Below are 13002 nucleotides of genomic sequence, written 5' to 3'. Positions count from 1 at the left end.
TCACTGGTTCTGGAATACTGATTCTAATAACTACTATGTAGACTTGAAGACTTCTTTGAAGGGAACATCCCCAAAGAAAGTTATCGATGTACTCACCTCTTGGATGTTATGCGACATAGGAAAGGAGTGAGGGCCACTATAATAATTCTCAGACCATGAAGAGAGAGTAGTTTGTGCTGGGACCATCTGGGATGTTTGCCATGATATCTTAGTAAACCTTAAGTATGAGCAGGTGGAATGACCTTTTAACTTTCAAACAAAGTTGTTAACTACCAACGGTAGGGGGGAGGCCCAGTCCGCTCGCGGTCTGCAATCCACTTCCGTCATGTTCAGATGTCTGTTTTTTGTTTTGTATGGTGTTTTTACATTGCATGGAATCTGTAGTTATTCAGCAACGGAACCAACAGCTCTACGTGACTTCCGAACCATGTCTAGAGTGAATTTCTATCACCAGAAGTACACATCTCTCACTCCTCAATGGAATGGCCGAGGATCGAACTCGAGACCACCAAGGTGGGATGCCAACACCATACCAACCATGCCACTGACTTTGTGTGACCCTGCCCAACTACCATTTGCTTTCTTTTCTGTTCTATGAAATACATGGTTGAATGTTGGGTAGATCTAGGGTACTATCCGCGGCGGCCTAGACTATGGCAGCTGCGGTTTTTCTATGCAGTTTTTATTAACTGACAAGAATTTTTTTTAACCCTTAACGCCGAAACGGTAAAAATCCAAAACCTCTCCCAAAATGCTGGGGCCAGTTTGGAGTGAGCGCGGAAGCGGAAAAAATAATTTTTTTCAAAAATCACAGCGCGCTTAGTTTTGAAGATTAAGAGTTCATTTTTGGCTCCTTTTTTTGGCATTGCCTGAAGTTTAGTGTGCAACCATCAGAAATGATAAAAATTATCATTATCATATAAATAATGCGATATAGATAGCGCAAAGACGAAATTTCATATATAATTGTATTCAAATCACGCTGTGCGCAAAACGGTTAAAGGTAACAAGTTACTTTTTTTTTCGTTGTAATGTAAACTAAATTGCAATCTTTTTGGTATATAACACATTGTAAAACGATAAAAGCAACACAGAGAAAATTATTATCACAAAATGATGCATGAATTCGTAACGCGCGGACGTAAAAAAATATATATTTTTTTAAATTCACCATCAATCTAAATATTGTTATAGAGACTTCAAATTTGTTTCAAGATGAAGTTAAATGATGGAAATATTACGATACTGTAAGAGTTTTTAGCTTACAATTGCAGTTTTCGACCATTTCAGACGAGTTAAAGTTGACCAAATGTCGATTTTTTTATTAAATTTTTTTTATATGCAATTATTTTGGAAATTAGAAAAGCTACAACCTTCAAATATTTTTCCTTTTATTCTACATGAAATTGCGCATTTTTCATATATCAAAACTCTATGAAATGCCTAATATGAAATGGAGCAAATTTTCCGAGAATGCGATGTACGCAATTCGGAGATTTATGGCGGAGAATCCGCGAGCGGAGGGAAGGAAAGTTTTTTTTCATAAATTCACCATAAATCGAAATATTGTGCGAGAGACTTCCAATTTGTTGGAAAATGAAGGTAAATGATGAATTGAATATTACTAAAATGTAAGAGTTTTAGCTTACAATTGCATTTTTCGGACCATTTCGGTAGAGTCAAAGTTGACTTCCGAACGTGGTTTTTTTTCTCCCAATTTATCGTGATTTATATGCAAATATTTTTGAAAAATTAGAAAAGCTACAACCTTCATATTTTTTGTTGTATTCTACATGAAATTGTGCACATTTTCATATATATAAAACTTTATGTAACGGCTAATTTAAAATGGTGCAAACATTACCACAACGCACGTATGATTTTTCGCAAGAGTTACCGCGCGGACGTAAGGAAAATATTTTTTTCATAAATTCACCATAAATCGAAAATATTGTGCTAGAGACTTCCAATTTGTTACAAAACAAAGGTAAATGATTGAATATTACTAAAATATAAGAGTTTTAGCTTACAATTGCATTTTCCGACCATTTCGGTAGAGTCAAAATTGACCAAAGGTTGAAAATTTGTCACATCATTTTTTATATGAAAATATTTCCAAAACTGATAAAAGCTACAACCATGGCTTGTTTTTAGTTGTATTGTGCATGAAATTGCGCACATTTCCATATATAAAACTTTATGTAATGGCTAATTTTAAAATGGTGCAAACATTACCACAATCGCATGTATGATTTTTTTCGGAAGAGTTACCGCGCTGGCGTAAGGAAAAAGTTTTTTCATAAATTCACCATAAATCAAAATATTGTGCTAGAGATTTCCAATTTGTTTCAAAATTAAGGTAAATAGTTGAATATTACTACAATATAAGCGTTTTAGCTTACAATTGCGTTTTTCGACCATTTCGGTAGAGTCAAAGTGACCGAAGGTTGAAATTTTGGCACATCGATATTTATATGGAAATATTTCAAAACTGATAAAAGCTACAATCATGACTATTTTTTGTTGTATTCTAAATGAAATTGCGCACATTTCATATATAATACTTCATGTAACGATAATTTTTAAAAACGGTGCAAAAATTATGTCAAAGTGACGAAATAATTTTTGAGATGTGTCACTGATACTTTTAGTGCGATAAAAAGAAATTCGCGCTTGCGCGCCTCTGCGTAACGATTGTAAAACAAAACAACGCCTTGATCCGTGAACTCCCAGCATCCCCCAAGGCGCGCGATTCAAAAGTTTTCGGCTGGTAGGCCTATAAGTATTTTTCCGCGAATTTTTAAAAAACTTTTTTGAGTCGACGTATGGTACGTCCATTCGGCATACGGGAGACATTTTGACTCGACGTTTAATACGTCCATTCGGCGTTTAAGGGTTAAGTAATATTTATTCGGACGACTGTAATTAATCCCCAGGGTCCAGTACTAAACACAGCGAAATACATGGACGGCCCAATCCCAATCCCTAGTGGATGTCGTATCCGCGGTTACGTTCCTTGCAGTCTGTGCGGAGTGCTTCCTTGCTGGTGACACTGGAGATTCTCTCTAGTACCTTCTTACCCCAGTCCAAACTTCCACCTGTTGTTACCACTCCTAAGGGAGCAATTTTCCTTTTGCCCTCTACTGCTTTGTCAGTACAGCAGTCACCAAAGGGAAGGAAGACCAGCATAACTATTATCCAGCAGTAGTTATGTGGATAATTACCATAATTTGACAATAGGATGAGTAAGCTCTCACTTTCTTACAGGTGTGCGATCTCTATCCGTAATTCTAAATACCAAAAAGCTCTATAAACTTAAATATTTTCTGGAGGAAATGATCATTTGAAAAAGTTAAACGTATATTACAGATTATAAGCATTGTCATCGTACTTCATTTGCATTATTTGATGTTAACATTCTCAAAATCTCAGCTGATTGAGTATTATCAATATCTTCATTGCTAGTACTTGGCTGGTAGAAGAGATGTAATTTAGAAATACCTTTTCTTGTAAATTAATGGGTAGTATATGGTATTTTTGATAGAAAAAGTGAAAAATATTGAAATATGAGTTAACAACACTGAAAAATTGTCAAGGTATTTGGCAACATTCTCCTCGCATCGGAAGACGTTTGCACGCTACCAAGCGCAACTATAAAGTCATCATTTAAAGCTCTCTATAAACCACGCAATCCCAAGGTGGACTTTAAATGCCCATTTATCTTTTTGCTCTGTTTTCTGGCTTTTATTCCATCTTTTTTTTTTTTTTTTTTTTCATTTTTTAGCAATTTTGTTAGAGACTCCAATGCTGCCTCCAGTAGGTAGTTATCTGTGACCTGGAGACTTCAATGCTGCCTCCAGTAAATATAGTGATCTACATTCATTGAGGCTTCAATCATGCCTCCAGTAAGTAGCTATCCATATTTCTGGAGACTTCAATGGTGCCTCCAGTAAGTAGTTATCTACATTCGTGTAGACTTCAATTTTTCTCTCTAGTAAGGTGTTATCCATATTCCTTAAGAATGGGCCACAGTTAAGGCCTGAAAGTACTTAAGTTTTTGTAAAATACTATATTAATACTCACAAGTAAACAATTTATATTCAGTTATCTTGAAAGGTAAACTTTATATTAAATACTTTATACTTTAATGCATTTTGTCGAATGTTGTTATTAAACTATATATTGTAAATGAAAAAATAAATTAATACAGTTTTACTTGTAAGACCCAGTAGGCCATTGAATACAAGTATAAACTAGATAATCAGTCAGATCGAAGTACGAGCATTTGTTTCGAAAAACGGAAAGTTCGACATATGAAACGTTCGAGAAATGAGTTACCACTGTATTTAACATTGAACTTATTTTTAATTGTAATTTATGTGTATTTGTACTAATATATCCTCCCTTATCACCTTAGAGTAAGGCTTAAAAGGGATCTTGAAAAAGAAATCAAAACAGTTACCATCTTGTGTGTGGAATAAGCCTTTTACAACAGATAGAAGCATAAGTATTGTCACTTCTTCCAAACTGGGTTAGTGTAAGCATGAAAATATTCGCCTGCACCATCAAAAATGGGTTTGAATGTGCAAATCAAAATCTCTATATCCTCACTAAACTCACGCAGGTGACACAAACTCCCTAAGGTGGTGCCTCAACTTCTCTAAGCTGGCAAAGAGGAGAGGAAATTATGAGCAAAAGTTTAGTAAAAGATAAAAATTTCAGCAATCTAAACAGAGACTTGAGCAATGAACTCTGTCTGAGCATATCCAAAGCACTTGTCAGTCTCGGGTGCATTCGTCAAAGAAAGAAAAAAAAAAAAAGTGACCCATGGATGTATGACTATATGGATATCTATTTGTCAAATTTCATTTAGATCTGATGCGAAAGAATAATAAATAGTAAAGAACGATAATAATTAAATGAGCATAGGGGAAATAAACAATAAAATTTACCAAAGTCAAGAGCATGCTATAACTTCTAAGAGAGAATAGAGGGTCTGTAAGTGTCCCCACCATTTACCCCTTGGTAATATCCAATCACATAAACCAAAAATGCCCATTGCTAGATTCCCAAATCTATTCTATCAGGGTACTTGAATATAACACAATCTTGTAAGAATGTTTTGGTTTAGTCCCACAATATAACTTGCACATGATTTTGAATTCTGTACCAGATACTTGGCCTAAGTAAAACACACAAGGAAATTAAAAGGCTTTATTCATCACAAGATACAGAACACTGCTCAAAATAAATGCCACATTATTCAAGGATCTTACTGCAGATGCAGAAGGGAGAAAAGGGTAGAAAAAATCATATGGAAGCTTGACATCTAATGCTGGTGGCTGAGAATATGCTGGAAGTGGAGGAAGACTCACATCTACAAAGGAGACAGAGGCTTTGAGCTCTATATACCCTGTCAAAGACACAGATCTGGAATAGCATGCATTATGCATGCATGGCGGGTAGACCTCCAATGGCTCTCCATATCTAATGTTGACGCCAACTACCTTAGCCTGTGGGTTGGCCAGACTTCCCTGCAGACTAAACGCAATCTCAACATGCAAGGAAGTCACAAGACTGAAGAACTGGCCAGTTCCATACAGCTGGCCTGAAATGATGATTTATGAGGATTTATTGACCAATATAAAGACAGCCCATTCTTGAGTGATGGGCTCGAATATCTGTAATGGTAACAATGAAATAATAGAGGTTAGATGAAAATGAAATATTCATTCACATTGAAATTTTAAAGTAATTTGTGTTGTTCCTAACATACAAATCCAAGGTTTTTTACATTGAGATAAACTTGCAACTGCAACTTTGAATGGCTGTTAAAAACTTACTGACAAGGTCATTAACAATCAACGGTTGGGGAAAGCTCTGCCTACCTGTCAATTTACATTCCAACTGGCATTTTGGTCCAGGTGCCAGATGAGGTGGCTGAGGTGGGCCTTCATGTAATGAACTTCTGGGATACATGCAAATTACTTTATAAATTTACTTTCTGGGCTCAGCTCGTGTCGGCCTATGAAAGTATCCTTAATATCATTCTTTCTAGGTAAAATTAGCCTAAAATTACCAGAGAAAAACAAAATTAAGAAAATTAAGAAAATGTCAGTAAAACTGACTCGCTCACTCTTAAAAAGAAGTGTCGGTATGATATAGGGGCGAGTGTGGAACACTACCACGAGACAAACACCAATTAGAACTTCCCTATCAGAATCCCCCCAAGAGAGAGCTGATACCAACGGGCGATGCAGCCTCTACTACTACTACTAGAGGACGCCACGGACAGCAGCGCCCTAGCGGTCATCCTTAATTTTTAGCGCCAGCGACAAGTCGCCATTTTCTTGTGCTTGTGCTTTTCTTGCGATTTATCCGCACCTTCATCATGGAACGCTCTGCAATTGCCACGGCTAAGTTAAGTAACTCATAAGTAACATTTTACCGTATTTTTTGTCTTCCGGGTACCAGTATTTTCCTTTTTATAGGTCATATACGGTTCCCCGGTTGTCTCGTGGCGGCCATGCCGCCTCGTAAGAATTCCCGGTCCTCCATACTGGGACTTCTTATGCTTATGGGCTTACTTTATCACATTCATTGTTTACATCGAGTTTTAGCTAGTTCAGCCCTCCTACCATTCTCTTAGCTTGGTATTTAGGGCTATTATTATTTTTATTTTCAGCCCAGCATCCCGGCTCTTGCTCTACATCGGATATCGCTGGCTCCGATATAGGGCCTCCTGTTTCTCGGAACAGTCTGCCTCCTCCTGGGCTTCTTTCTCTTTTACTAAAAGTGTCTCTTCCACCTTTCGATGTATTTTTATTATTTAGGGTGTTAGGCTAGCCTAGGTGCTTGTTCCACATATTGGTACAGCTTGGTTCACGTGGCCCTACCACGGTTGTGTTGCTCGCGGCCTAGGCCACTTGCTGGTCACGTGTCCTATAGCACCTTACCCTGCCCCTTCCCTCCCTCTCTGATGTAGGGAGGGGCTGGGGGACCCCTTGGTTGTTATAACAACCTCATCGCCTTCTCTCACTCTCTCGGAGGTGACCGGGGGGTCCCCCCAGCAGGGTTGTATAGGGCGACCACTTATGATGGTAGCGGGTCTCCATGGCGGGTAGTTGGTGAGGCGGGGAGGAGTAGGCCATTTCCCTCCCTCCCTTTTTTTCTCGCCGTGTTTCGCCGGGACCTTCCTCCCCCCCCCTCTCCCCATTGCTCAGCCACCATCCCTCCAGATACGTAAGGAGCCTTCCGTCGCAGCCGGGGCCCCTTTGGTTATAGGATATTGGCTCCGCTAGCGGGCAGGGTGGGCGCTATGAGTGGTCGGTTGCTTGCCTACTATATCCTTATATCTCTCCCCCGCTACCGGAAGGGAGCTTACCCTTACCTACGCACTCTTCTAGTAGACGGGCGGAGAGAAGTTGTTTTAATTTTGTTATTTTAAGGATATATACCCTAATTATAAGATATTTTACAATGATTTGTGTGTTATTATATATTATTTTTATCAACCATCCCCGCCATTGTCCGTCGTGGTTTCCATTACCACCACTCCTAGTTGGTTGATTCTTGTGCCTCCGCCATTGGCGGAGCCATAGCCTATCTTCCAACCTGGTTACCACACGTATTTTAGCGGGGCTCTGGTTTTATCTAACTTTATCGCTCCGGCACCAGCGGAGCATATGTTAGGCTGTAAGTGTTTACTCTGTAACTCATGTACTTTTCACTTACAGGCTACCAACTGCCAGGTCCCAGCCTGTAATGCGACGCTCTAACGACCCCTGTGGACATGACGAGTGCAGGTCTCACGCCCCGTGTGCCACGTCGTACAATGAGACGATCGCTCGGCACCCCGAAGCCTGCGCTATATGCTACGACCTGGTCAGTCAGCTGGGAGATGGGGTATGTCCATTATAGACTTACTTATGATTTTACTAACAACTTCTAGTCGTAAGTTTGTTAACCCTGTCCCACAATTGGTAGCTAATCTCACCTTTCTTTCAGGCTAGCGGTGTGAGGGAAGTCGCCCTCGCCACCCTGAAAGCGTGGGTGGGCGGCTTTGGGAAAAACGCCGCCAAGGGCCAGCCCTACATTTTAGATAGGAAGCTGGCCATCCAGATCTTCCCCGCGGGCAAGTCGACGGGCTACGTCGATCCCTTGTCCGCTGCCCCATTGATAGCCGCCATCCAGCAAGACCTCCAGCAATCGTTTGGGGTCGTAGCCTCCCAGGAGTCGGTTCCGGACGTCGCTGCCCTGGACCTGAACCTTGAGCCAATGGCGGTAGTTAGCGAGGATTTGTTGGTTGAGGTAGGTTTGTCGGGCGCCCAAGGTCTTTCCTTGGGTGCTCCTGGATCTTCTCCTGTCCCTTCTTCTTCCGCCTCTTTCCAAGGCTTTGCGGGATCCGAGATCCCTAGCCGCCCTCCCGCTCTCTCTGTACCTCCTAAGGAGAAGGGAAAGAGAGAACCGAAGACCTTATCTAAGTCGACTTCTAGAAAGTCGTCTTCGTCTTCCTTCGGCCAGGAAGTCGTCGACTTCATATGCCGATGCGGGTGAAGGCAAAGCCGAGCTCTTCCCAGTCGAAGAGCTCCAGAAGCAAGGCTTCGAAGGAGAAGGCTCGCGCTACCACCGAGTCACTGCCTTCTTCTCCGCCTCCGCTGCCTCCTCTCCGGCTATGCCGGCAGGGGTGGCAAGCACCAGCACCTGCGTTCCCTCTTCTGTCTCACCAGGGGTGATGGAACAGGTAGGGGTGCTGGTAGGTTCCCAAATTTCAGCATTGGGAACACGTTTTGAGCAGATGTTCGCGCAATTATCGAACAGTCTGTCTCAAACTGGACAGTCTATCCAGGACCTCTCTAATAGAATGAGAGAGAATGAGGACCGAGTGGCTGGCTAACTCAGGCTCCTCCCCCAGTCTCCCCTGCATCTAGCACGGGGATTCTCCAACTTTCCGCCTTACGACTCCTTGCCAGCTTTCTCTATGGAGAATCCATGGAGAGTAGCGGCCTACGTCCTTTTAAGGACGGGATGATTTCGATCCCGGAGTTTGGTACTCGAAGGATTGAGGACTTCGAGTTCTACCCTCCGGGTCTGACGCAGCCTTTCATCGGGTATGCTAGGCTGACGCCAACGGCTCTCACGAGAGAGGACAAGATCTCGAAGGAGTCAGTTCTCTACAGTAGAGATCACGCCCAGCGAGAATGGGTTCACTGCCTTGAGGACTGGGAGTGTACTAACACTAAACTCCAGGCCTACAAGAGTCCCTTCACTATTTTCGCGACGGAAGAGGAGGTCTCTCTTCCGTTCGCCACGAAATTGGTGGAGAAGGCTCTTCAGGCAGTCCTCAAGGATGAGCCCATTCCACAGTTGAGGGAGTCGGAGTCTACTTCTCCACTCTTCCCCGCCTTCGGAGAGTTGTGGGAAAACCTGCCAGCTACATTCACGCTGGGTAAACTCAAGCCGGACTGCGCCATGGACCAGTTCGGTGAGAAATTACCTAGGCTGCCGGATTCCCTAATCCAGGCAGAGTTCGATGCGCGAACTAGGTTTGGCAGGTCCCTCAACTCTCTCAATCGGTTACGGAAATGGCTGCTCTTTCCTACGCTACGGAACCGCTGTTCAAGATTCTGGCGAAATCTCAGTTTCAGACGGTTCTGTCAGACGCTTTTGACTTCTTCCAGGCCAGGAGGAACTGCCGGAAGCATGTCCTTCAAGAGTGTACAATCAGGCATGAGCCTAATAGACTCTTGGCTGCGAGCATGTGGGAGCGGATCTCTTCCCAGAGTCCGCAGTGAACGAGGTCCACCACGAAGCTGCTAGACTCAACCAGAGCCTTAGAGCTAGGTGGGGTATTTCCTCTAAAAGGAAACAGGAATCCGTTCCCACTGCTGGCAAGAAACCAAAGAAGGCTGGTAAGAGGTTCCAGCCTGTTATAAAAAACTTCAACATCAGCAGCAGTTTGTGCAGGCAGTCCCAGTTACCCAACAGGGACAACCTTCCACATCTAAACAGAACCAACCTTTCCTCCTGGTGCCCCAGCAATCTCAACCATCTACTTCCTACGCTATCTCGCGGCCTTAAACCCTGCTTATGAGGCTCAAGGCTACTCTCACCGAGGGGTAGGGCGAGAGGTTACTTTCGTCAGCGTGGCGCAGGAAGGGGCACGAGGAGTAGGCAGTTCAGAGGAGGGCGTGGTGGCCAACCCGCCCATCAGCAATGAGGCTCCCAGGTAGGAGGGAGGCTGTTCCTCTTCCGCCACAGGTGGGGGTTCAGCAATTGGGCACAGAGCATAGTGTCCAAAGGATTAGGCTGGAGTTGGATCAAAGATCCCCCTCCAATCAAATCATTTCATCAGGTACCGTCAAAGGAATTGATAGATTAACGCGGAAGAACTCCTTCAGAAAGGAGCTATTGCGAGAGTCAAACATCTAAAATTTCAAGGGCGCTTATTCAGCGTGCCAAAGAAAAGGCTCAACAAAAAGAAGGGAATAATCTTAGACTTGTCAAAGCTAAACTCTTTCATTCGCTGCGACAAGTTCAAGATGCTTACCCTCTCGCAAGTAAGGACCCTACTTCCGCGTGGAGCCGTCACATGCTCCATCGATCTTACAGACGCATACTATCATATCCCTATAGCCAGGCACTTCCGCCCATTCCTAGGATTCAGGCTAGGAAATCAGACATTCTCATTCAAAGTGATGCCCTTCGGTCTGAATGTAGCCCCCAGGGTATTCACAAAGATAGCAGAAGTGGTTGTACAACAATTGAGAGCTCAGGGAATCATGGTAGCGGCATACCTCGACGATTGGTTGATCTGGGCACCAACAGTCGAGGAATGTCTCGAAGCTACCAAAAAGGTAGTTCACTTTCTGGAACATCTGGGGTTCCAGATAAACAAAACGAAATCCAGACTTACTCCGGAATCTCATTTTCAGTGGCTAGGAATCCAATGGGATTTGTCTTCCCACAATCTATCAATTCCAGTGGCCAAACGGAAGGAAATAGCAAAATCTGTCAGGCAATTCCTCAAATGCAACAGACATCAAGAAGAAACCAGGAGAGAATCCTAGGGTCTCTTCAGTTTGCTTCGGTAACAGATATCCTTCTGAAAGCAAGGCTGAAAGATATAAATCGAATTTGGCGGTCAAGAGCAAACTCCAAATATCGAGACAAGTTGTCAGTAATTCCACAGATCCTCCGCAACCAACTACGGCCTTGGTCAAAAGTAAAGAACTTAGCCAAGAAGGTACCCCTTCAATATCCCCTCCCAGTGTTAACCATTCACACGGATGCTTCCCTGTCCGGGTGGGGGGATACTCTCAGTTCAAACAGGTTCAGGGGACTTGGTCAGTTCAATTTCGCCAGCTCCACATAACGTGTTGGAAGCAATGGCAGTATTTCTTACTCTGAAGAGACTGCTTCCCCCGAAGAAGTCTCATCTAAGGCTAGTTTTGGACAGTGCAGTGGTAGTTCATTGCATCAACAGAGGATGGGTCCAAATCCAAGCATGTGAACCATGTCATGATAGCCATCTTTGCATTAGCAAACAAACACAAATGGCATCTGTCTGCCACTCACCTGGCAGGAGTAGAAATGTGATAGCAGACGCCCTGTCCCGGTCAGTTCCTCTGGAATCAGAGTGGTCTCTGGACGTCGGGTCATTCCATTCCAGTGGGTAAGCCGGAGAGTCCCAGGTCTCCAAGTGGATCTCTTCGCCTCACAAGCGAACCACAAGCTCCCTTGCTATGTGGCCCCCAACCTGGACCCTCTGGCTTATGCCACGGACGCCCTTGCGTTAGATTGAATCAGTGGAGGAGGATTTATAGTTTTTCCTCCAGTGAATCTTCTCTTGAAAGTCCTAGACAAACTAAGGTCTTTCAAAGGGATAGTAGCTCTGATTGCACCGGATTGGCCCAAGAGCAACTGGTATCCTCTTCTTTTGGAATGGGTCTCCGACCTCAACGGATCCCCAATCCCAAACTGTCACAATCAGTACAAATGAGGACTGTGTTCGCTTCCTCAAGAACTCTCCAGACCCTAACTTTATGGACTTCATGAAGTTTGCGGCTAATAAAGATGCTGACATTGATCCACAGAACATTCTCTCCTAGAATCAGATAAGAGAGAGTCAACCATTAGACAATATGACTCAGCTGTTAAAAAATTAGCATCTTTCTTGAGAGAATCGAACACCACAACCATGACAGTTAATTTGGCTATATCCTTTTTCAGATCCTTGTTTGAAAAAAGGTTTAGCAGCTAGCACGATTACCACTCACAAATCGGCTTTGAAGAAAATCTTTCAAGTAGGTTTTCAGATAGATTTGACTGAATCTTATTTCACATCTATCCCTAAAGCCTGTGCTAGACTTAGACCTTCTCAGAGGCCTACTACAGTTTCATGGTTCTTAAATGATGTCCTCAAACTAGCTTCAGATACTGACAACTCATCTTGTACGTTCATTATGCTCCTGAGGAAGACATTATTCTTATTAAGCCTAGCCTCAGGAGCTAGAATTTCAGAACTGTCGGCTCTATCCAGGGATGCGGGTCATGGGGAATTCCTCCCATCAGGAGAAGTTCTACTTGCTCCGGATCGTAGCTTTTTAGCCAAAAATGAAGATCCTCTTGCAAGGTGGGCTCCTTGGAAGGTTATCCCACTTCCACAGGATCCTTCTCTCTGCCCAGTATCAACTCTTAGAGCCTTTCTTTCTCGTACTTCTTCTAGATCCTCAGGTGCTCTCTTTATGAGAGAAAAAGGTGGTACTTTATCAGTTAAAGGCATTAGACAGCAAATCCTTTACTTCATTAAACAAGCCAACCCTGAGTCATTCCCAAAAGCACATGATATCAGGGGAGTAGCCACCTCAATTAATTATTTCCAACATATGAACTTTGAGGATCTTAGGAAGTATACTGGATGGAAATCCCCGACAGTCTTTAAACGGCATTATTTAAAGTCCTTGGAATCTTTAAAGTTTTCAGCAGTAGCAGCGGGAAACA

At 42.9% G+C, this 13002-nt stretch overlaps 1 protein-coding gene across 1 annotated transcript in view; it reads right to left on the bottom strand.

Moving 5' to 3' along the window:
* Positions 1–5200: 5200 nt before the first annotated feature.
* Positions 5201–13002, bottom strand: part of LOC135207607 (tectonic-3-like) — a 118965-nt gene continuing 111163 nt past the window's right edge. The window contains 1 exon segment of the mRNA XM_064239476.1: positions 5201–5608. Within this exon segment, the coding sequence (XP_064095546.1) occupies positions 5205–5608 (404 nt within the window). The 3' untranslated portion in view covers positions 5201–5204.

Source organism: Macrobrachium nipponense, chromosome 32 (genome assembly GCF_015104395.2).
Source record: "Macrobrachium nipponense isolate FS-2020 chromosome 32, ASM1510439v2, whole genome shotgun sequence".
In the NCBI taxonomy this organism is placed as follows: domain Eukaryota; kingdom Metazoa; phylum Arthropoda; class Malacostraca; order Decapoda; family Palaemonidae; genus Macrobrachium; species Macrobrachium nipponense.
Note: the sequence above shows the minus strand (reverse complement) of the source record. Positions and strands in the feature narration are given on the sequence as shown.